The sequence below is a fragment of the Equus quagga genome, chromosome 11 (assembly GCF_021613505.1).
Source record: "Equus quagga isolate Etosha38 chromosome 11, UCLA_HA_Equagga_1.0, whole genome shotgun sequence".
In the NCBI taxonomy this organism is placed as follows: domain Eukaryota; kingdom Metazoa; phylum Chordata; class Mammalia; order Perissodactyla; family Equidae; genus Equus; species Equus quagga.
The window spans coordinates 73,077,951-73,103,830 of NC_060277.1; the positions used below are offsets into that span (position 1 = coordinate 73,077,951).

The 25,880-nt window shown below is 39.1% G+C and overlaps 2 protein-coding genes across 5 annotated transcripts in view; one reads left to right on the forward strand and one right to left on the reverse strand.

The window, feature by feature from the left end:
* Positions 1 to 8,001, forward strand: part of SLC6A4 (solute carrier family 6 member 4) — a 33,399-nt gene extending 25,398 nt beyond the window's left edge. Inside the window, exons 13-14 of the mRNA XM_046674473.1 lie at positions 2,183 to 2,350; positions 5,951 to 8,001. Coding sequence (XP_046530429.1) covers positions 2,183 to 2,350; positions 5,951 to 6,025 — 243 coding nt within the window. The 3' untranslated portion in view covers positions 6,026 to 8,001. The remainder of the gene's footprint in view (positions 1 to 2,182; positions 2,351 to 5,950) is intronic.
* Positions 8,002 to 20,664: 12,663 nt separating this feature from the next.
* NSRP1 (nuclear speckle splicing regulatory protein 1) overlaps positions 20,665 to 25,880 on the reverse strand; it is a 59,482-nt gene continuing 54,266 nt past the window's right edge. For all 4 annotated transcript variants that reach the window (XM_046676026.1, XM_046676025.1, XM_046676027.1 and 1 more), the window contains 2 exons: positions 24,302 to 24,410; positions 20,665 to 22,364 (listed from right to left, as the gene is read on the reverse strand). In XM_046676026.1, the coding sequence (XP_046531982.1) occupies positions 21,299 to 22,364; positions 24,302 to 24,410 (1,175 nt within the window). In that variant the 3' untranslated portion in view covers positions 20,665 to 21,298. The remainder of the gene's footprint in view (positions 22,365 to 24,301; positions 24,411 to 25,880) is intronic.

Here is a 25,880-nt window from a genome sequence, read left to right on the forward strand (position 1 = left end):
AGGAAGATTGGCCCTGAGCTAACATCCATGCCCATCTTCCTCTACTTTATATGTGGGGCGCCGCCTCAGTATGGGTTGATGAGTGGTGCACAGGTCCATGCCCAGGATCTGAACCTGAGAACCCTGGGCTTCTGAAGCAGAGCACGTGAATGTAACCACTACACCACCAGGTCGGCCCCTAAAAACATATATTTTTAAATCCAGAAGTTTTAGTTGTTTTCAGTGAGAAGCTTGGTCTGAATCACCTAGCCTGCCATTATTAGAAGCAGAAGTCCTACATAAATGGATTATTAATATATATTATTACCGGTGCTTCTCCATAATCTACTTAAATCCTTTCGTTTATTTTTCAAAGGAAGAAAAGACGCTGGATTAGTTCCTTGAGGGAAGAAGCCATGTTTATTTCTTCGTTTTCTTTAGCGTTCCCCACACAGTGAGGAAATAATGTCCGGGGCCGAGACTCGGGGGAGGCAAGTGAGGCACTCACCATGGGCGTAAAATTGAAGGGAGTGCCAAAAAAACTCAGTAATCAAGATAAATACTATTTTAATGCCATATTTTTTCGTATTTTCATTTCTGTGAGCTTCTGGGTGTCTAGCAGACTGCGTGAACTCTTGGTGTACCGTCAGTGAGCTTCTGTGCCCAGGAACACCCACGTGCAGCCCCGGGTTCAGGCACATGACTCACATCCCTGTGACGTGTGCTTTGCTCACTTACTCTGAGGGCCAGTGCTCCAGCGCCCGGTGAAGAGGAGGCGAGTCTGTCTTCCACTTCTGGGGTTACCCAACAGATCCCCTGCTCTGGGCTTTTTAACGCTGCTTTAGGTAAACAACTAGTAGCTTACTAAAAACATTCCTTTTCACCGTAACTAAGTGACAAAAAAGAAAATATTGTATACGAGCAAGGAGAGGCTGGGCCGTGCAAGGCGGGGTCTGGAGCAACACTTACTGGCTGTAGTGAGAGCTTGAGGCCTCCCTGACCTGTGCTGGTTTTCACACACCTGACATTGAGATGAGACGAGTTATAGAAGGGATGGCTCCTAAGCAGACTCCCTGCCCCCTGTTCCCAAACTCTCTTCCTCAGGAGGCGGGTCTGGGGGTGAGGAGAGTAAGTCTGGAGAAAGGTTTGCAATTGGCCGGGCTCCTGTTCTGCAAGCTTCCTCCTGGACTTAGGATAACACTGTTCAGAAGACGGATGTGTGTTTAACAGTTTGCCATTTTATTACCTGAAGACAAAGAAAAAAAAAGATATAAATAGATGTTTGACCACACAAATAATTTACATTACTGTCTTCTTTATGACTATGAAATAATAAAATTAAGTCAAGAGCAATAACGATTTCAGCACAGTGGTTACTAGGCAAAAACTGATATTTATGCTCTCTCTGGAAACCAAACCGAAATAAGAAGACTCATAAACCGACTGACTGTTGGGAGCACACCGTGGAATTTGTCTTAGTCGAAATTTTCAAGTAAAAAGTGTATTAAGCTGGTTTTTCCTTCCGTTCTTCCTTTCACGACGGGGGCCTGTGGCAGGCAGGCATTCACTGCTGAGACGCCTGGTTGAAACCCCAGGCTGAAGCACTTAATGCCGAAAGCAGAGAGTCGAGGAAAGGGGAGCGAGGAAACACATACCCAGGAGCCTGAGTCCTCTCCAGGTCTTGAGAACCGTATTATTGATCTCTCCTGGACATAGGTACCTTCCCTCTGACAAAAACAATCACAGCCAAGAAGCACAGGAGGAAAGAAAAACGGCGCAGAGAGAAATATGAAGCACCGTGACTGGCAGGGGCCGTAGACAGGTCACCCAGTTCTTCCTCCGCTGTTGGCAAGATGGGGCCCAAACCACCCCTGATGGATGCCAATCTCTTCTCCTTTGCCCTGAAGGGGGTGCTGTAACACCCCTAAAAAAAGGGTTCTGAGGCCCTGGCATCTCCACCGTAGAGACTGAGGTGGGGGTTGGGGTGGAAAATCAAGATGAACACCCAGCTGTTTTATTGTTGCAGTGTAGGCACAGAAATTAGTGAATTCTCTGTGTCAGAGTTCAATCTAGGATATATCATATTTTGGGACTTTCCCCAAAGTATCTTAGCTTTAGCATTTGGTGTTCACAGTATTAGAACTGTCTCTAGCTGCACGGATCTCGTTAAGATTTTTAACGTTTTTTGGAATTTCTGTTTTAGTTCATCATTTGCAGTTTTTTGATGAGTCCACCCCAGCTACGACTTTTCCAATATAATTATCCTCACTGGAGTGTCGTCCTGGGTTACTGCATAGGAACCTCGTCTTTCATCTGCATCCCAACGTATATAACTTATCGGCTGATCATCACTCCAGGGACACTGAAAGAGGTATGTGCTAGTGTGTGTGTGTTCAGACTGGTAATTATTTGGGGAGAAAAGGGTTCTCTTATTATGCTCTATTCAAGGTAGATAAATCCAACACCTGAAATTCACCGGGAGACTCTCAACCTTACAGATGTAAATACCTACACCCTGGTGTAGACCTCTAAGAGCTGCCACTGTCATCTTAAGGCATCTCCCATAGGCCTCAAATACACTGGTGAAAGAGTCACTTGGTCATGTGCATGCACCACAGCTCACAGCTTGGGGTGTGTACAGCTCACAGCTTGGGGTGTGTACAGCTCACAGCTTGGGGTATGTACAGCCTTCTGAAATGTCAGATAACCACTTTGCTTCCTGCTTGCCACTGGGCACGGACATCAGGTTGGTGATGTCCTGAGTGACACACAAATTTTGATTTAAGTGGAGATTATGGTGGAAAATGTCCATGGTCATTTTCCAACAGCAATTAAATAACAAGGGCCATTAGCAAATAATACAATAACAGCAAAAAAATAGCAAAGGCTATTTTGAAAATCATCACTAAATAAGGATGTTGCAACAATATCATAATTTTAGCTCAAACCATTAGAGTAAAAGAAAAGTTGCCATTATAGCAAGATTCATTTCAGTAATGAATAATGTGCCGTAAAGTTTTGACAACAGAACCTTACAATTTGTATAAAATTGTATATTTTTCAAAGCATCTTCAGGTAGGTTATCTCATTTTGTTATCAGAATACCTTGTGAGGTAGATGGGCAGGTACTATTAGCAGACAAGGATACTGAGGCTGGGAATGGCCCTCCTCAAAATTTCCTCCTTTTGGTGACTTGTCCAAGGACACACGGTACAGGGAGGCTCACAGTCTGGGTCCCTGATTCCTGGCCCACTGCTCTTTCACTTTTAGGTGCAGCTTCTCTTTTGTGCTCAGGGTATTAATAATTTGTTAATGCAGAAAATTGGTGGTAGAGGTTAGGGAGAGATGCATTGCCATTTCTCCTCTGGTGCTGCCAGCGTTCATAGTTCCAGCCACCAGGACTCCCAGCAGTGTTACCCTTCACATTACCGGAGGTGAAGATGCTTGAGTCGTTACTTGTTTGGTTATGTTTCTTACCATAGCAGGGTGGGAACTCTAGTTAGGTTAATAAATGTCAGTATTCTTTGGTCACAGAATGCACCTCAAATCCTGGTATTTCTTGCAAATTCCCCGGATTGTTGGCCACAAAGTAATGCCACACAAAGATGTATAATTAACAGAGCTCAGACCCGTTAGTAGTAGAGGTAAGGCTGATTGTAGGGCTGTCTTCACCAGAGGACACCACAGGGAAACAGTGGGTTACCAAGAAGCGTCATGATACAGCCAGTCCAGGAGCGCTGCGAGGGAAGAGCTATGGCAGATCACTCACCTCCTCTGGGCCTTAGTTTCTTCATCTTTAAAATGTGCTCATTGGACTGGATGAACATTTTCCAAAGTGTGTTTTGAGGAGCAGTAGTTCCATGGAATATCAATAGGTATTACTGCTGGGGGAAAAGGTTATGTGGTCAAATAATTTTGGAGAATGCTGGATTAAGGCAATTTAAATAGGTTTCTTTACTATGGGACTCAAAAGCCTTAGTATGCTCATGTGCGTGCTTAATCTCTGAGAGGAATAAAGCATACCATGTTTTTTGCCAGGCACCCCAAGTGACTATATATTTTTGTGATTACCAGGCTTGATGGTCTGTAACATTCTATCTATGAGGGAGGGAGCCTCATATGAAATTTTGGTGTGGTTAAAAAAAAAGACTAAGAGAAAGGTAAATTTCTTAAATCTTTTGGAGCCTGGCCATATATAAGGTTGGAGCTTATGGAGTGAGCCTTACTCACCTGGAATTTGGTGGATGTCACACTCACCTCCAGCCTGGAAGTCTCAAGGTTGGAGTCATCAACTGGATTAGGTCATCGTCCCAGAAGCCCCTAGTAACCTGTACAACGATACTGGGAAGATGGTCCCTAGTAAGTAAGCATTCATGAAGATGTCAACAGTGATCCATCTCTTAGATTATCACCTTGTAGAAGGCCAGGGCCTAGGGAATTTTGAGAGCAATAGTAGTCTGGCAACTGGAATGCTGCCAAAATATGGAAAGCGAAGGTGGGCCTGGCGTTTTGTGAGATCAGCAGCCACATGGGCAGCAGAATGGGTGGGTAGGGGCTAGGGCACAAAAGCCAAACTTTCTACTTTACAATGTTGTTCATTGCGGGCCTCGCCTCCACCACACACCCTAGTGCTCTCTTCTCTCTCTGTACAACATAGCTCCACTTAAGACCAGTTGGAGCGATCTGTTCCTGTTCCCAATTAGCAAGACGTATTCTGTTTAATCAGTTATAAGTTACATATTCATCCGTGGGGAAGGATGGTTTGTGAAATTCTGCTTTGTATACCTTCACACGTCTAGGTAGCTATGAGCACTACAGCACCTCCTTTTAAATGGATTTCTAGTGTGAGATTTCAGTACTCGAATATTAAGGTGATGAGGAATACAACATGTACAGTTTTGTGAATTTCATTTACTATGAGAATGGAACTTTTTGAATTCCATAGACCCTGCTCATTAAAGAAGAACAAACTCCCCAAACCAGGAAATAAAAAAGGTTGAAGGGGACTACATACCTTTTCAATCCAAAATAAAAGGACAAGTAGCAGAGCTTCACCTAAAATCAGTAAATCAAAAGATGCTTTCAGATCCAATTTTGCCTGCTTACCATACTAAATACAGACTTTTGGCCATCAAAGATTTCACTAAGCAACTTAATAAAGATTTTTCTAAGCCTCTGCAGTGCTGCTGTTTTTCCTTCTCCACGTCTCTGAGCTGCTTCATGTCACTTGATGCTAAGTTTTACAAGGCGGGCTGTATATTTCATAGCCAAACCCAAGCATATTTCAGAGGCGTCTTCTGTGTTCCTCAGCTGTTTCTAAGGTTAAAATTCCCAGCCTTTTCCTGTGATGAGTACTGTGTCAACATGAGATTGTTTTAGGAGTGATGATTTAAATGGTCACATCTTCTAAAATTTAATTCTGTGCTCATTTGCACCCTTGTGTGAAATAACCAGTGCTCCTTTACAGGTGGGTCATACATCAGGATGTCTTGGCTGTTACAGTGGCTGATGGCATTGTGCACCGTGCCTATAGTGTGTTTGCAGGGCACAAGGAGCCCGGTTGAGGGGAGGGGGCCCCAGAATCCAACACTTGTTCTGCTCCCCAAGCCCTGTGTGGCTACATGAAGCCTCCTCTGTCCAGAAAAAGAATGCTTTTTCCCTGGTCGTCAGAGGCTTGTTATGGCCAGTGGAGGTTCTATTAAAGGCTCATCATTTTCTCCCATTAGTGTTATAATGACTTTCTTAATTAGTTTACAGATGCTTATAGTTTATAAATATACCGTTTTGATCCATATTTGAAAACTAATAAATTAGGAGTTTTCTTAGGGAAAATTAATGACACTATTCCAACTTACTATTAAATGCCATTGAAATGCCATTTAAATTTCGTTTTCATATAAATGTTGAAATGTTTTTGCAACACTGTTAAATTACAAGAATGTTTATAATATCATATTCTTCTCCCTAACAGCGTATTATTAAAAGCATCACTCCAGAAACACCGACAGAAATTCCCTGTGGGGACATCCGCCTGAATGCTATATAAAAGGCTTCAGTGAGAGGAAAGTGGCTTCCCAACAACCTCGTCCTCCAGTTCTGACGAGTCACACCTCACCTTCTCCCAAGCTAATCCTGACAATGGAAGGGCCTCCTTCGTGGAGACACAGTCCCAAAAGACTATGGTGCCCAGACTCTTATGTCCTCCAGCCACTTCTTTCTGTGAAATCTCCTGGACGTATTGCCACGTTAGACTTTGTGAAACAGCTGAACTGGCCTGTTTTGGATGTGTGAGGGTGATGAAAACCACCGTATAATCAGTTAGGATTAGGTTTAGAATCAGATCTGTGAAAGTCCCCTGTATTATTTCTGGTTACAATCACCGGTATCTGACATCTGTTTGCTTCTAAAGGTTTCACTCTAAAGGTTCGTGAATGCATAAACCGTGTAGGAGAAAACAGGGATGCTGTCTTGCTAGCCATATATTTTCTGAGTAGCATAGACGTCTGCAGCTGGAATCTCCTAGAACCCTGTAACCCGTGTGCTACTGTGGAGTCAGGACAGGAAGATGTAAGAAACTAAACGGAAAAATGATGTGTATGTGTGAGTGTGTGTGTCTTTGTATACTGTTGTTTCAGTGTACCCTTATCTCTATTCCAATACTTTGGGCCCATTACAAACTATATGAATTTCCTCTAATTTTTCTTACATTAACAAATTCCACCTACTCAAATGTGTATGTATGCTATTATTTGAAGGGTCTAGGGTCTAATTACTATGACATGCTGTGCCACCTCCTCCTTTTCCAGTGACACTACTTTAGCCCACACACCTTCCTTTATGGGCCAGCCTTTAGCTTTTGCTGCACAACATTGCCATCTTCCTGTCTCTCTCTGCTAAAAACTCAGGATAACATTCCACAGGCAAATTTGGTCTATTTCATTAGTCGCTGTGGCTTGTCTGTGAACTGCTTTGAAGATGGATATTGACAAATGCGTCTTTGGTGTTCAGTTGACCATCTGGTTTAAGCTTGTCTACTTCAAATGACTGAGTTTGACTGTTGAGGTTACTTTGCTTTGTAAAGAAAGGATAAATCCAGTTCTCACTTATAGGGTATACAGATCTGGCCCCCTGACCTAAATCAAGGTCATCCTCCATCCGAAAGTATTCAGAGAGTCTGGGTTAACCTTAAATGGACATCCCCCAACCATTGATCCTGCCTGGTTGGCTACCAGGATTGTGAGCCCTTCAGATAATTTTCAAGATTGAGACTAAGTAAGGCTGATTGGAAAGGGTCAGTTAAGTGAGAGACTTTTCATTCTACATAAAGCCCTTAATACAGATCAAGTAAATCTGACCTTTGGTGGCTTGTGACTCAGAGTGTAGGTAGAGAAGCAAATTTTACCTTGTAGTGTGAGATTTCCTTATCAAAATCTTAAAGGGAATGAAGTCTAGTCAATGATAAAAGGATTCAATCATCTGGCCCCATATAACTTAAGTCCTGTATATAAATCAAATTTAATTCTAACAACCCTATAGAAGAAAGAAGAACCATATAGAAGAGGCATAGTTTTATCCAATAATAGATCTTCCTATCTTGGCTTCCTTTCCCCAGAAATCTCTGCCCTGGCCAACTTCCTGTATTCCCCCTACCTCCTTCTCTTTCTGACTCTTTGCATTTCCCAGTGAGGTATTTTCCTTATAGATGTTAGCTGCTGAGAAATTTCCAGAAATATTAGAGGAAAAGAGGAAGGGGATTAAAAAATGTCCCTTACTGACCTTTCTTCGTTATCTTCACTCTTTTATTTCTTCTTGCTACCTTATTTCTATTCTCTTTGCTTTCTACCATGCCAAAAGGAGAGTTTATGTAAGTGGCAGCATGTATATTCAGTAGTAAATAGCTTTGCAAATTTTAAGAACTTACTTTATAAAGATATTCAAGTATGGATTCTTCCCATCCTACACACACACACATTCTCCAAAGATAAAATTTATTTATTTATTTGTGGGTTTTTTTGAGGAAGATTAGCCCTGAGCTAACATCTGCCACCAATCCTCTTTTTGCTGGGGAAGACTGGCCCTGGGCTAACATCTGTGCCCATCTTCCTCTACTTTATATGTGGAATGCTGGCAACAGCACTGCTTGACAAGCGGTGCATAGGTCTGCACCCGGGATCCTAAATGGCAAACCCTGGGCCGTCGAAGCGGAACATGTGAACTTAACCACTGGGCAACCGGGCCAGCCCCCAAGGATAACATTTCAAAAGCACTTTTCCCAAACAGAATTAGAGTTTTGCCAAGCCAGGTGCTAAGAGAATTATATAGGTGTTTTGAAAAGTTTTCAAACTTCACTAGACTTAAAAAAACCCCAAAATCTCTGTTCTGCAGTTTGCATTTACTTGACCCCTATTTATCAATACTACTATGGATTGTTCTTTTAAGAAAAACTTAAGAGTAGGTAGACGGACTTTAAAATAATCTTTTAAAGAACTTTTACATCTAGTGTAGCATTGACATAAATGTAAAAAATAAAAATGGAATTGAATTGTCAAGTTATTTAAGTACTGAAGGTATTATTATTTTTTTGGCTGTGATTTTATTAGTAAGAGATACGCAAGAAATAGGAAGACACAAGACAAAGGCACGCAGGCCATTCAATTGATTGTTTCCTATATTGATATGCAAAGAAGTCCAAAGAATTCATCTCCCTTCCAAAAATCTTAAAGTCCATTTAAAACTTATTCCATTCGTTGCTTGGAATGCATATGACTTGTAACCTAAATTCATTGCCCTGGCTGCCCCGTCTGGAGATGGATGTGACACCCTGACAAACCCAAAATCAATACTCCAAAATAAAATAATAAAAATCAAACCAAATAATGAAACCTCAAAATAAGGCAAAAAGTTATTCTGTGAGATGAGTCACTCCCTCACCATCCTCTCTTACTAAGCTTTTTAATTTAGTGTCACCAATCTCAAAATTTAAGCATAAGTGTGCATTTCCATTTAACTCACCCACCCCACTCCCAGCCCATAAAAGGGAGTTTATTCTCCTGGAATTAGAAGTGTGTTCTTTCTGATAAGTAGGGAAGACTGACCTGATATGTTCTATCTGTTGTATAATTGGTCTGGAGTTCACTGTCAAAGCAAAGCTTAAAACGATGGAATGCAATGGCTTAACTGTGCCGTTCTGACACATATCTTAGACAATGCTTAGGTACCCAATGGTACAATCCAAGTTTGGTTCCTTTTTTATCATGTCTCTTTCCTCATAAATCAACACCTGGTGCTTAAGATATCAGAGTTGTTCAGAATGGTTGTCTTCATTGAACACAACAGTAATCAGAGGGCATTTTTCACTCTCCCTTTTTTTCTTTTTTTGTCAGGGAGGAGTGGGGAGGAGAAGCAGTAGTTTCCTCAGAGAGACTGTGCTACAACCTGACATCCCTATAAGTAATGTACTAAAAGCAAAATAGTCTTATGCTAAGTGGGAAGAAGTTGTATATTTGAAAGTCATCACGGAGCTCACACATCATCCAAAACACGAGGAGGCTCACAAAAGGCTCGGACCTAGGGAAGGTGAGCTTAGAAAGTGCTTGCTTTAGAAACATGTTAGAGAATGGAATGTATAAATCCAAATATAGAAAAAGAAATGTTAAGACAGGGAATATCCCTATACTGTAGGAAGTTCTTCTGGTCCACTGGAAACATTCTCATTCCTGAATTCTTTCTCCAATATCAGAGATAAGTCAATGATATTTATTAAGATGTGTCATGTTAAGTTCCATGGAAGAAATATTTCAAAGCTCTGAATCTTTTTTTCCCCTTGCTTTCTGTAGTATCACCCTTTCCTTCATTGCTTAACTGTCTCTCAATTTTAATGATAGAACAGTGTTTTAAAGCTCAGATAACTACATTAGAGGCAGAGATGAACTTAGCGACTAAGCTAATTTTTCTGCTCTTGGGATCTGGAAATTTCTAAAGGAAGGTGAGCTTAAGTCTTATTTCCTCTACTAGAATGAAATAATACACCTCTCAATTGGTTTAGAAGGCATTTGCCACAATGGAAAAGATAAATATTTTAGGATGGAATCTTAAATATGTCTGTCTTTTTGTTTCATACAGTTGGAATCTATTCAGTATTGTTTCTACATTGGGTGTTTCAAAACAACTCACATGTTCAAGAGAAGACTTGTTTTTTGGAAATGATTCACAGGATATTTTAGTTGGAATTTCAGGTGGTATTTATCTTACCAGCACAAGACAAAGTTCATGCCGAACTGCTCTACCACCAGTTCAAGGTTTTTTTCGTAAGATGTCAAATTAGATTCTGTTTACCGGTCAACTGTAATTTGAAAACTGTGTGCCTTGGTGGAGCACCTCATCAGAAAAAGGTTTTAATGTCTGCTAAACTAGGAAGAACCTTATCACTTAGGGGAGAAAATCGATCATATCAGTCCTTCAACTCTGTAGTTGAGGACTCCGATTATAGTAGACAATCTATCTCTAGCAATTTGTAAACACTGACAGTCCAAACAGCAAATATTTGGAGAGGAGTTATCCTATCTTTATGCTAAAATACTTAAAATACCATAAAAAAATAAGAGCTTTTGCTAAGTAAAAAAAAAGAAGCTATTTTGAAAGATTACTATTCTTCAAATTATAATATTAGAGATGTACCTTATCTTAAAAAAATACATAAAAATGCATATTCTTAAAGATAAAATTAGGGACTTTAAATAAGAATTTGCAGTTATTCCCCTAAAGGCATTTAAAATATGACTTGACTTATAAACAATTTTTCAGGATAATTTGTGTCTTGGAAATATCAATGAGGTGCTTCAAATTCTGAATTACGGTTAATTGAATTATATAAATGGTATTTTTTTCCCTCATCTTTACTTTCTTCTTCCACATAACTTACAGCTAAGAATAAGTAAATTTCTCCCACTATTTGCCTCTATCAACAGTAGTAATATGAAATTTTCCAATATTTTTTTTTTATGAAATACGTTCACTTTTTTTTTGAGGAAGATTAGCCCTGAGCTAACATCTGCTGCCAATCCTCCTCTTTTTGCTGAGGAAGACTGGCCCTGAGCTAACATCCACGCCCATCTTCCTCTGCTTTATATATGGGATGCCTACCACAGCATGGCTTGCCAAGTGGTGCCATGTCTGCACCCGGGATCCAAACTGGCGAACCCCGGGCCACTGAAGTGGAACGTGTGCACTTAACCACTGGGCTGGCCCCGCATTTTTAAACTTTAGTGGCAGAATTAAACCTAAGTTTTATTTGTTTCAAAGTAGAGAGTCCCCTCTTTGAGCTGTATAGAATGCCCCTGCATTCATTTATGGAGCAGTTTAACCATAAATGTTCCAAGTCAGATTGTGAGATATCAGTAAATGCCTTACATTGTGAACTGTTTCTGTAATAACTCTTAACATCATGATATATAGATTTGCACTATCTCATAAAAATAACTTCTAAACTCTTAAGGTTAAAATAAAAATCTTAATCTTAACTATATATTGTCAAAACATTTACACATCCCCCCAAAACATCGCTGCATGTCATTTGCAAATATTTAGCATCAAAATATCTTGAATTAGAAGCACTAAATTTCAGTAAAGTTAAATAAATTATTACAATTCTCTGCAATTTGTACAGAGCTTTAGTTTACAATGTGCTTTCACACATATCATCTCATTTGATCATCAGAACTCTGGGTGACAGATGTTATTTTCCCAGTTTTGCAGAAGAGGAGCCTGAGGCTCAGAGAGGTTAATTGATTTGCCCAAGTTCACATAGCTGGAAAGTTCCAGAACAGGCTTTATGCCTAGGTTTTCTGATTCCAGGCCAAAGGTTATTTGCATATCTATCTTTAAAATCATCATCCATAGAAGCTAAATACACAGATCCTAAATTTAAAAGTGAGAATCATGAAGGATGTTTCCAACAAACAAGGACATTCTCATACATAATCACAACGCAACCATCAAAATCAGGAAAGTAATGATACAGTACTGCCACCTAATCTCAGACCCCATTCAATTATGTCCTGTTGGCAAAAGGATCCAGTCCAGAATCACACTTTTCCCTTACTTTCATGTCTCTTTTGTCTCCCTCAGTCTGGAAGAGCTTGCCAGTCTTTCCTTGACTTTCATGACCTTGACACTTTCAAAGATTACAGGCTGGTTATTTTGTAGAATGTCCCTCAGTTTGATTTGTTTGATGGTTGATTCCTCATGATTAGATTCAGCCTAGGTATTTTTGGCAGAAATATCGTGAGAATGATACTGTGGACTTCTCACGGCATCCTATCAGGTGCAGCACAATTTGATCTATCCCCATCCTGGTAAGTTAACTTCCATCACTTGATTAAGGTGGTGTCTGCCAGGCTTTCCACTGTAAAATTTCTTTTCTTTTTGTAATTAGTATTTTGCAAATATCCTGTTCCTCATCTGACTTTCAATTCATTCATTTTTTACAGATTCCAGTTTTATTCAATGAATTACAATCCATTATTGTTATTTATTTTGATGCTCAAACTGTCCCATATTTAGCCAGTGAGAGTCTTTTCAAGCTGACTTTTTGTCCTTTTGACATGTCCCCATCATTCTTGGAAGACTTCCTTACTTTTTGGAGTAAGACGTTCCAGGATCATCTTATACTTTCTCTGCCACAGCTATTTCTCCAAGAAGCCCTGGTTCCTTTTAGAAGAAAGTATTTAGAAACCAAGATCTTGGTGCTAGGTATGTTCATTGCTATTGGGGTGTCACTAATCCCAGGTCCTTTCACTAAAGTATGTGTGGGTATACGTGTGTATATGTTTGTACACATATTTGTATCTATAATTATTTCTCTATCTTGAAAACTATGAGTTCACACCAGTATCTCCAATTCCAAACCCACACTACAAAGTTCACATTCTAGTTTTCTCTTTATACTTATAACCCCTTCTAGGACAGCAAGAAGCCTGGCTCCCATTATCCTGAATGTTTACTTATTTGATCAATGTGCCTGAATGTAAGGAATATTCCATTGGGGCCGCCACCGCCCTCTACACAGAAACCCACCTTACCCCATTCAGGTTCTGACACCTCATCGTTGCCTGTACAAACGCCCTTCTCACCCCACTCAGGCTGACAACCTTACAAATGCCTTCTCACCCTGTTCAGGCTGACAACCTTTGTTGGGTAGTCACCACTGCCACCCACTGCATGGATGCATTCCCTACCCCACTTGGACTCTGACATCCTGCATGGGCCTCCTTTCTGCATGTATTACCTCTCACCCGCATTTGGACTGACAAAGTATATGCTGCTCCTACACAATGCTCTTTTTCACTGCGTTTAGCGACACCCAGCTCTGGGCCATGATAACTTTACCTTGCTCAGCCCCACTTAATGGCTTTTGGACTGAATTGTTAGGGAAGGGATAGTGAAAAGGGAAGAGGACTAGTTTACATTAATATTAACAATTGTGGCCTAAGGAAGCCATCAGATTTTCTTAAGGCGCAGACTGAAGAAGGGGATTAGCAGTATAGCGGGATGGGCAGAGCTTGGACAGGGGAGAAACTTCAGCAATAAAATATATTTCTAAACTCTTTTTCCAGAATCTGCAAACTTTCCTGCTAACTATTCCTTTAATTCTTTAAGGCTTTGCCTTAATACAACAAGAATCTAGCACACCTGGCATATAGCCCTCAATCTGCTGAATGCATGAAAATGCATCATATTTCATGTCACTTGTCTGGCCTCCTTTCCCTCCATCGTAAGTATGACTAATGTCATACATTTTGCCAAAAGTAAAAAACTTTTCTGCACTTGTGGAAAGAGTAGAACTAGATAGGATTGAGAAGACAAGGGCTCAAGTCCTTTCTCAGCCATTACCAAGCTAAGTAACCCTAGATAAGCCGCTCAAATTTACTGGCCCCATCTTTTCATGGGTAGTAATAATGTAATTATGACAAATCCTAACGTTTACTGTGTGCTTACTAATGTCAGGCACAGCATTACATGCATCATTTCAAGCAATCCTCACATCAGTCTCATGAAAGGGACACTTTTATTATCCACGTTTTCAAATGAGGAAACTAAAGCTCAGAGAACTTAATTTGTCCAAGGTTATGCAGCTAGTAAGTGGTGGACCCAAGACTTCCAAGTCTCAGCTCTTAAATATGATGTTGTCGTGCTTTAAAAACATTTTAAATTGCAGGGGTTACATAGATGATTTCCAGGGTCATTCCAGTTTTAAAAATCTGGTATTAAGAAATACTTAAGGGACTTAAGATAGATGAAGTTAAAGCAATGAAGTAAAAATTTTTCTAAACCTTCAATTGTGCCAGCATTATAGTAGGCACTGGGCATATAAAGTTGAGATTAGATCTTTGTATTCAAACAACCAACATACTATCACCATACTGTAATGCTGTGATAGTGTTAAGCACAGAACTCAAGGAAACAGGGGTGTTGCTGAAACAAAGAGGGGTGGATATTAGAGGCTTTCTGGAGGCAATGACACTTTGATTCAGTTTTAAAAATAAGGAGTTAGGCAGAAACATGGTGTTCCTCGTAAAGCAACTAGTAGCTGAGAAGGCATGGTTATTGTGAAATGGCACTATGTATTTGGTATGATTGGAGCAAGAGTAAAGAAGGGGAGGGAGAAGGAAAATTAAGATACTTTGAGTCATTCATATCTTATTGAAAACTGAGTCAGAAGAACAGCTATTTACCAATTCATAGAATTTCTTTTAAGTACATAATTTTGGACCTCTTATATTTAAAAAACCACATATTTAAATTGACCATTCTTTTTCACCATTCACAAAAACAAACTCAAAATACCTAAAAATAAACTCAAAGACCTAAAGATTAGGCTTGAAACAATAAGTCTTCTAGAAGAGAATATAGGCAGTATACTCTTTGACATCAGTTTCAAAAGAATCTTTTCGGACACCATAACGCCTCAGATGAGGGAAACAATAGAAAGAATAAACAAATGGGATTTCATCAGACTAAAGAGCTTCTTCAAGGCAAAGGAAAACAGGATTGAAACAAAAAAACAACTCATCAATTGGGAAAAAATATTTACAAGTTATTTATCCGAAAAAGGGTTAATCTCCCTAATATATAAAGAACTCACACAGCTCAACAACAAAAAATCAAACAACCTGATCAAAAAATGGGCAGGGGACATGAACAGACATTTCTCCAAAGGAGATATGAATATGGCCAATAGACACATGAAAAGATGTTCACCATCACTAACCATCAGGGAAATGTAAATCAAAACTACACTAAGATATCACCTTACACCTGTTAGAATGGCAAAAATAACCCAAACAAAAATTGACAAATGTTGAAGAGGTTGTGGAGAAAAAGGAACCCTCATACACTGCTGATGGGAATGCAAATTGGTGCAGCCACTATGGAAAACAGTATGGAGATTCCTCAAAAAATTAAAAATAGAAATACCTTATGACCCAGCCATCCCACTACTGGGTATCTATCCAAAGAACTTGAAATCAGCAATTCCAAAAGTCCCACGCACCCCAATGTTCATTGCAGCATTATTTACAATAGCCAAGACGTGTAAGCAACCTAAATGCCCATCAACTGATGATTGGATAAAGAAGATATGGTATATATATATATATATATGATGGAATATTACTCAGCCATAAAAAAGACAAAATCGTCCCATTCACAAAACATAGATGGACCTTGGAGGTATTATGTTAAGTGAAATAAGCCAGACAGAGAAAGATGAACTCTGTATGACTCCACTCATAGGTGGAAGTTAAACACAGAGACAAAGAGAATTGATGGGTGGTTACCAGGGGAATGGGGGCGGGGGTCGGGGGAGGGCACAAAGGGTGAAGTGGTGCACCTACAACATGACTAACAATATACAACTGAAATTTCACAAGGTTGTAAACTATCATAATCTTAATAAAAAGTTAAAAAAAAAAAACCCCACATATTTAGCAACAAACTTAATGAATCCCTTACTCATACTAGTCCAAATAATATATTGCCAAAGAACTGCTGCCTGTGCATAAGCCATTTGACTAATCAGGGTCTGAATAGGGTCTTCCTGTAGAAATGACTAAGATTAACCAAGATGGCCAACAGTTCCTCTGATTCACATATTAAAAATTTTAACATTACAAAAATGTTTATTGCGAGACATTTTATACATACAGAATATACAAAACATATTTATAATTGAAAGAATAGAGCAAATAGCCAAGTGACCACCATCTAGTTTGAGAAACAGAATATTGCCAGCATCTAGAAGCCTTGTGTACCTCTCCCATATCACAAATGCTATCTTGACTTTTATAACAATCATTTCCTTAGTTTTACCACCTAACCATGTATGCAACATAATTTTGCCAATTTTTAAAAACATAAACCATATGAATTACTTTGTTTCTTATAACATCGTGAAATTCATCCCAGTTGTGTGTAACCCTAGTGTTTATTTCACTATATTGTATATATATACACACCAGATTCATTTACTAGTGATGGACATTTAGGTTGTTCCCAGTTTAACGAAAAACACCCTTATGAATATGCCTGGTGCACCTATGGAAGAACATGTGAGTTATAGAAAACGTGCAGTGTCAATGTTACTAGGTAAAGCCAAATTATTTTCCAAAAAGGTTGTACCAGTTCATTGGCCACTAGTAGCATATTTGATTATTGCTCCACATCCTTACCGACACTTGGTATTGTATGTCTCTAAACATCTTTGCCATTCCTGGTTGATGTATAACGGTATTCACTGTGGTTTTAATTTGAACAAATTTTCATTCACTGCTGAATCTATTTGATATCCATAAGGAAAAAAATACCTTAATCCTTAAATTACACCACACACAGAAATTCATTCCATCTAGGTGCAAGGTAGATATAAACGTGAAAAGTAGACAATAATGCTGCGAGAAGAGTGCTGTCCACAACTTTCTGCAATGAAAGAAATGTTTTATAAATCTGCACTTTCCTATTTGGTAGCCACTAGCTACATGAGGCTATTGAGCACTTAAAATGTTTCTAGTGCAACCGAGGAACTGAATTTTAAATCTTACTTTTGATTAAATTGAACTTGATCAAAATTTAAAATTTGTTCACTAAAAGATACCATTAAGAAAGAGAAAAGGCAAGCCATAGAAAGGGAGAAACTACTTTCAAAGACAAACGACTACAATCCAGAATATATAGAGAGCCAGTATAGGGCATGAAGGCGGATAGTCCTACCCCACCAAACCCCAGAAAAAGGCAAAAGATACACTCCTCAAAAGGGAGATACCCAAATGCTAACAAATATGATGGCCATGAGGGAAGCACAAAAGAAGACCACGAAATATCACACCCACCAGAATGGCAAAAATCAAAAGACAACAAGAAGACAAAAGATAAACAATTACCAAGCATAAGGAAGGATGTGGAGCAACTGGAACTCTCACACATTGATGGAATACATTTTGGAAAAATGATTGACAGCATCTACTAAAGCTGAATATATGCATACCTTATCAATCAGCAATTCTATTCTTAGGGCTTACCCAACCCAAACATAAGTGTGTACACGCTGGAAGACAAGCACAAGAATGTTCCTAAAAGTTTTATAACCCCAGACAGAAAATAATTCAGTGTCCATCACAGAATAGAAAAATACATCTAGAAAACAAAAAAACCCTGATCTGTGGTGTTAGAAGTCAAGGTGGGGTTGTGGGGTGTAGGCCAATGAGGGCTGTGAGAGGAGCTTCTGTGAGGCAAGTAATGTTCCTTCCAAATTGGGTGCATCCACTCTGTGTAAATCCATTAAATTATATACTCATGCGCACTTTTCTTTATGCACGTTATACAGCCATGCATCATCGCTTAATGACAGGGATACGCTCCTCAAGGCAGTTAGGTGATTTCACCATTGTGCGAACATCATAGTGTACCATCACAAACCTAGATGTCTAACCTATTACACACCTAGGCTATATTGTACTAATCTTATAGGACCACCATCGTATATGTGGTCCGTTGACCAAAATGTCACTATGCAGCACACGACTGTACAATTTTTAAGTTTATCAAGAATGTTCTGGTAACTTTTGGCATAGACTTATAGGAAGAATCCTGTATCAAATAGGGCTTTTTTGGCTATGGTAGCAGAAATCCAATTCAAACTGGTTTAAGAGAAAAAGTATTGATTTCTATTTCTCAAAAAACATATGCCCCCAATAGAGCCAGAGAGTCAAAAGCAATCATCAGGTTTTTGTTCTTCTCTCATTTCTCCTTTCCTTTGTGCGGGTTTCATTCTGTCAGGCAGTCAGGCATTCATTCTCCCATGCAGCTCTGGACTTACCTCAACTTCATAGTTGGCAATGCTACTGGAAAACACTTAAGTTCAAACAGGTCTCAAAATTGGCCTAGCTTGAGTCACATACTTTTCCTGGAGCCCATTCAGTCCCAATTTGAACCACTGGACTGAGTAGTGAGAGTACTTTCCCACCAAAAAGGGGAGAATGAATGGGGAAGGAGATATTTGTACATTTGGGGAAGGAGATAGAAGAAAACCCTAAATTCGCAGTTTCTCCTCGAGATATGTCAAACTCGGTTAAGTAACCTTTAGCGTTTCCTATCTAAAGCATCCAATTTGCTTTGTGAAAAGTCTCTGAACTACTGGGAGAGCGAAATCAAGTTTCTTATCAGATCTCTCTGACTCCAGTCTCTCCCTCCTGACTATATCCTGCATACTATGGTCAAGTTAATCTTTCCAATATAGGGCTCTAGCTATAATAACCCTAAAAAAGGAACTTCTCTACCAAAGTTAAAGATTTTTAGCCTCATGGTCTTCCAAGATCTCACCTTAACTTTTTCACACTCACATACTACTCCCCTCTGTGTACACTAAGTTAGTGCTTTAAAGACGTTTGTCACTGTCACTGATCTATTTTAATGTATTAGTATGTAACTGATATTTAATGTGTCATTCCAGAGATATGGGCATTAGCTTTCTTGTTACTTTAACATTTGATCCTTAGTACATGTATTTTTCTGAAAGCCAATATTCTTATGAAACTACATTTATCCTGCTAAAAATAACAATGTGGTAACTCTTCATGATAAAATGAGAGATATAAATAGCACTCTCTTTTTTGCTGAGGAAGATTCACCCTGAGCTAACATCTGCTGCCAATCTTCCTCTTTTTGCTTGAGGAAGATTTGCCCTGAGCTAACATCTGTGCCCATCTTTCTCCATTTTGTATGTGGGATGCCTACCACAGCATGGCTGCTGATGAGTGGTGTAGGTTCACACTTGGGAACCAAAGCTGGGCCGCTGAAGTGGAGTGCACCAAACTTAACCAGTAGGCCATGGGGTTGGCCCCAACAGCACTTTCTTAATAGGAAGACCTGTTAGAGAACTATTTTCTCTATACCATTCAGCCTTTTCCCATAAAATTATTCCCATGTTATTTTCAGTACATAATTTCAAATGACAAGTTTCAAAGACTCAGTACAGAAATTTTGACATATAAATAGAACCTGTAACAAGCTGTACCATCTTTAGGGTATATAAAACAAGACATGTTCATAAATAGGCCACCTGGATCTTCAGCTAATTTCATTTAGGCCAAGTGTCTCCATCTTTTCATCCTTAACTAAAACTAATTTATATATATAACTAATTTACTAACTTGCTAGGGTTTCAGAATTAAAGTGGTTTTTAATTAAAAAAAGAGGAATTGTGGTATAAAGAGTGACATTATTTTTAAAATGAGCATGAATTAAGCATACAAACATATCACTATTTTTATTTTCATTTAAAGCCAAATATGCTATGACTTAAAAAGTTATTTAGACAAGATGATCCATATTTTACACTTTAATACAAATTTAAGAACATAAAGCATACTATTCTCTATTGTTCAAATCTAATTATTTTAATCTGAAGTACAATATTTATAAAACAGCTCCTGCAACAAAACCAACATTATTAGGAGAGTTGTTTAAATTAGTTTTTAATGGTTGTAGTAGAGTCAATTTTCCCCATTAAGTACCTAAAGGGATTTAACACTCCTTTTTTTTTTCCAATTTTTTTGTGAGGAAGATTGGCCCTGAGCTAACATCTATGCCAATCTTCCTTTATTTGTATGTGGGACGCCACCACAGCATGGCTTGATGAACAGTGTGTAGGTCCACACCTGGGATCTGAACCCACAAACCCTGGGCTAAAGTGAAGTGCGTGAACTTAACCACTATGCCACTGGCCTGGCTCCTTAACACACCCTTTAGGTTGCTTGAATACAATGAAGAGTGCGATATTAATAAGTAAATATTATATATCAATTCAGTCAAACACTCAAGATAAAAGGAGTGACTTTTAACTTAAACCTAAACCATTGATGAATTTTGAAAATATATTTAAAAATACCCTCCCAGGAGAAAGAGAGTGAGGCTGAAAAGTTCTCAAAGAAATAATGCCTGAAAACTACCCAAATGTGGCAAGAGACGTAAACTTCCACACGCACACAAGAAGCTGAGCAAACTCCAAACAGGATGAACCCAAAGACAAAGCCCGAAATAAACATGCAACTCCCTGTGACCCAGAAACTGCACTCCCGGTCATTTTCCCCAGGGAAGTGAAGACTTGTGTTCACACAAAAATCTGTACACGAATATTTATAACAAATTTATTTGTAATGGCCAACAACTGGAACCAGCATAGAATCCTTCAACCGGGGAACAGTTAAACAAACTGTGGTACACCTATACTTTGGAATACTACTCAACAATAAAAAAAATATGAACTACTGATGCATGCAGCAACCTAGACGAATCTCCAGGGAATTATGCTGAGTGAAAAAAACAATTCTAAAAGGTTATAGACTGTATGATCCATTTATATAACATTCTTGACATGATAGAATTACAGAAACGAGGGACAGATTAGTAGTTGTCAGGGGGTAAGGAGGGGTGGGGGTACGAAGGAAGTGGATGTAATTATAAAAGGGTAACATGAAGGATCCTTATGGTGATGGAAATGTTCTGTATCTTGACAGAACAATGTCAATATCATGGTTATGATAAAGATGTTACCATTCAGGAAAACTGGGTAAAGGGTACATGAGATCTCTGTCTTATTTCTCACAACTGCATGTGAACCTATAAATATCTCAAAATAAAAAGTTTAATTTAAAAAAAAAAAAAAAACCCTCCCAACCACTGTTAACACACTCCTTTGTGTTCACACAGCATGTTCCAGGAGTCATAATTTTCTGTGCTTCCATAGGTCTTTCTATTGGGGCAGTCATCAATCATCTTCTTTCTCAATATACGTCTTTGCATTAACCCGAGCCATTTGCCTGGCCAAGTACCTGTCTCTAGCTGACATCACAGTTTCTTCATTGTTCCGCTTTGCAAACTTACTCACTGCCTCATGTGCTCTCTCTTGTTCTTTGCCCATCTCTTGGCATTCCTCCGTGTGTCTGTGTTTTGCTCCCAGTGAGGTTTCAGAACTAGAGGGTTTCTCTGGGTTTCTTTCTTTGTCCTTTTCCATGTTTCTCGTTTTATTGGATCTTTCCTGGTCAAGAAACCTGTCCTTTGCCCTAAAATTTGGGCTGCTTTCCTTTCTGTCTTGATTTCTTTCTGAGGACTGGACACTTACTTCCCGTTTTTCTCTATTTCTGTATTTATCAGTGTCTTCATATCTTTCTTTCCTTGCTTTCATATGCTCTTCCCTTTCTTTGCTTTTCTCTTCCTTCTCTCTTCTTTTCTCACTGTGTCGGTCATGATCATTTTGTTGTCTCTCTCTTTCTTGTTCTCTTGGGGGATATTTCTCCCTGTCTTTCTCCCTTTTCCATTCTCTGTCATTTCTTTCTCTATGGTCTCTTCCCCTCAGTTTATCTTCTTGTTCGTGCCTCTTCCAGTGGGAATCTCTATGACTGGCCTCTCTGTGCCTATGGGAATCCTTTTTTTCTTTTCGGTAATCACGTTCAGTGTAATAGTTCTCCTGGTCCTTGGACTGTCTCTCTTGATGCTGATCTTCCCTTTTCTCATATTCTCTTGACTTTGAACTTTTTGTGTGGGCTTTGGTCCCATGCTCTCTTTCTTCACTAGATGACCGTGAGTAGCTTTGATTCCTGTGATGCTTGGAATCATTCTCAGAGGTCTCTGTGCCCTTTTCCCTTCTGCAGTTCACTTTATTATTTTCTTCCATTTCATCATCCTCACTGCTCTTAGCATCAAAGTCACTGTCTGCATCTGGGTTTTCCTCCACTTTCACAACAGTTTGAAGAATGCATTTCTCATGTGGTACTCTGTGCTCTGAACTTACTTCATCAGAATAACCCCTTGATTTCTCTTCCTTTATTCTAGACCTTTAAAAAAATAATATAACACAAAATGCCACATTATCAACTGTAGTTAGCAAATGAATTGTTCAAGTAATTTTTCTCAATATTTAAATCAATACAACTATAATTATATATACTTTCTTATTATCTAAATGTGAAAAGGTGCTGATGTCTACCTTGTAAACGTCCATAAACTAGTAGTTTCTAAACATACAAAATATTTTCAATATTGGTGGAAGTGAAATAAAGAAAATCAGTCCTTCTGTATTGTAGCACTAAAACCTTCAGGCAGAGGTCTGTGCAAGGTCTTCATTTTTGCTAAGCATAGACAAAGAATAATTAGGAAAAGTAACATATATTCTGGATCAAAGTACTATTTTTACAACATGAAGTTCAAGTTGTGGCACTTAGACTTTAATTCTTCTTTCTTTTAAAAAATATTTAAGAATAGTTCTGGAAATAGATGAAGATAATTTTTTTCACAATAAAATGGTTGCAAAATCTATTCTAAATATTACTAAATAATCCCTCTCATGATTAAAAGGCACCACCATCCTGATATATCCCTTGGCACCTATCACAACAAAATGGAAACAGGTGAATCTGTCTGCTATTACAATCAATAACACTAAAACTGTTTAAACCGTCTGCATTTTCCCAGCTGATAAATGTGTTTATTTACATTACTCTCACATTCATTCTTACAATCACAATAACAGAGCAATAACTGTGGTTCTCTAGGAACTGCTGGCAGAACTGTCTTGGCTAAAGGACTTACTAATAGAATTTTGTAATCAAAACCTAGCAGTTGTCGGGGATGGCGGAGTATAAACCTAATTTGCTCTTTTCATCGTTAATTCCATTCTCTTGCCGCTCCCCTTTCCAGCAACACAGACTCAGATCTTCTAATCTGAATGTTTCTGTTCCAAAAAAAGTTTACTTAGATCCAAGTTTAGGAAAATTCTCCCTTTTACCTTCAGCAATATACTTACGGCATAATCATCTCACCATTCCTATAATAGTTTATAATTTTACTCAAAAATCCTCCAGGGCTGGCCCAGTGGCACAACGGTTAAGTTTGCACGTTGCACTTCAGCAGCCCGGGGGTTCACCGGTTCGGATCCTGGCCGTGGAAATGGCACCGCTTGTCAAGCCATGCTGTGGTAGGTGTCCCATATATAAGGTAGAGGAAGATGGGCACGGATGTTAGCTCAGGGCCAGTCTTCCTCAGCAAAAAGAGGAGGATTGGCAGTAGATGTTAGCTCAGGGCTAATCTTCCTCAAAAAACAAACAAACAAACAAACAAAACCCTCCAATCCTTACTTTCTAGTCCAGTACTAACAGAAGTATCTACAGAAATGGTACTGTCCCTATCTGTGGTGTCCAATATGGTAGCCACTAGCCAAATGTGGTAAATGAATACTTGAAATGTGGCTGCTGTAACCAAAATTTTAGATTTAGTTCAAAATAGCTGGCAGTAGAGGAAGATGGGCATGATGTTAGCTCAGGGCCAGTTTTCCTCAGCAAAAAGAGGAGGTTTGGCAGCAGACGTTAGCTCAGGGCTAATCTTCCTCAAAAAATAAATAAAATAAAATAAAATAAAATAGCTGCCTATGACTAGTGGCTACATATTGGATAGGACATTTCTAGCCCTTCATAAGTGAATCTTATGTTTTATAAGGAGGCTGGATCCTAATTATGAAAATAAACCACTTATCTTTTTATATACTATCTGAACATGCATGTAGGATTACTGCAGAATAAAAATGATCTTAAACTCAATCTGTAGGTATTTAAAATAAGAAACTATAAACCCTTAATTCATTCAATTAGGTCAGGTTTGGCTGACAACACGATACAGAACACTGCAATCCTCGATCTTTCAGAGGATTAAAATGATTCCACAACCAGAGAGGATGAACAGTATCTTTCTTCTAAACATTCCATATACCCCGTCTTACCTGGCTTCACGAAAGCTGCATGTAGGTACTTCCTCTTCACCAACTGCTTGATTTAATAGGTGCCTGTAAAATCCACTGAGATCTTTCTGCTTGGTTACATCCAAACGTGCTGAGAGGAAAAGCAAAAGTGAAAGAATATACTCAACAAGGTAAAATGCAGTTCAGTTTTACAGGCACAGAATATATAACATACACAGTGGGTACACTATTCTCTAGATAAGAAATTAGCAAACTATAGCCTACAGGCCAAATCTGGCTTGCTGTCTGTTTTTGTGAATAAATTTTTATTCGAACGTAGCCCAATTCATTTATCTATGTAGAGTCTAAGGCTGCTTTTGCATTACAAAGGCAGAACTAAGTAGCTGCACCAGAGATATGGCACACAAAGCCTAAAATAATACAGGCAAAATTTTTAAATAAAAAGCCAGAAGGATTAAGCTTAGTGAAGAAGGCATGTCCAAAGTCGAGATACGCCAAAACTAGGCCTCTGTGTCTGTTAGCCAAAGTTGTCAAAGCAAAGGAAAAGTTCTTGAAGGACAGTAAAAGTGCTGCTCCCGGGGACACACGAATGATAAGAAAGTAAAGCAGCCTTATTGCTGATACGGAGAAAGTTTTAGTGGTCTGGATAGAAGATCAAACCAGTCACAACATTCCCTTAAGCCAAAGCCTAATCCAGAGCGAGGCCCCAATTCTCTTCAATTCTATGAAGGCTGACAGAGCTGAGGAAGCTGCAGAAAAGTCTGAAGCTAGGAGAGGTTGGTTCCTGAGGTTTAGGGAAAGAAGTCATTTCCAAAACATAAAAGTGCAAGGTGTGAAGCAGCAAGTGCTGACGTAGAAGCTAGAGCACGTTATCCAGAAGATCTAGCTAAGATAATTGATGAAGGTGGCTATGCTAACGAGAGCTTTTTATTGTTGACCACACAGCCTTATATTGGAAGACGCCACCTAGGACTTTCATAAGCTAGAGAGAAGTCAATGCCTGGCTTCAAAGCTTCAAAGGGCAGCCTGACTCTCTTACTAGGGGCTCATGCAGCCAGTGCTCATTTACCACTCTGAAAATCCTAGGGCCCTTAAAAACTGTGTAAATCCCCTCTGCCTGTGCTCTGTAAATGGAAGAACAAAGCCTGGATGACAGCACAACTGTTTACGGTATGGTTTGCTGAATATTTTAAGCCCACCTTTGAGACCTCCTGCTCAGAAAAAAAAGACTCCTTTCAGAATATGGCTGCTCATTAACAATGCACCTGGTCACCCAAGAGCTCTAACAGAGATGTACAACCAGACTAATGCTGTTTGCGTGTCTGCTGACACAACATCCATTCTGCACACCTCATGGATCAAGGAGCAATTCTGACTTTTAAGTCTTGTTATTAATCAAGAAAAACATTTCATAAGGCTGTCGCTGCCATAGGTAGTGATTCCTCTGACGGATCTGGACAGAGTAAATTGAAAAACTTCTAGAAAGAATTCAGCACGCTAGATGCCGTTAAGCACATTTGTGATTCATGGGAAGAAGTCAAAATATCAACATTAACAGGAGTTTGGAAGAAGTTGATTCCAACCCTCATGGATGACTTTG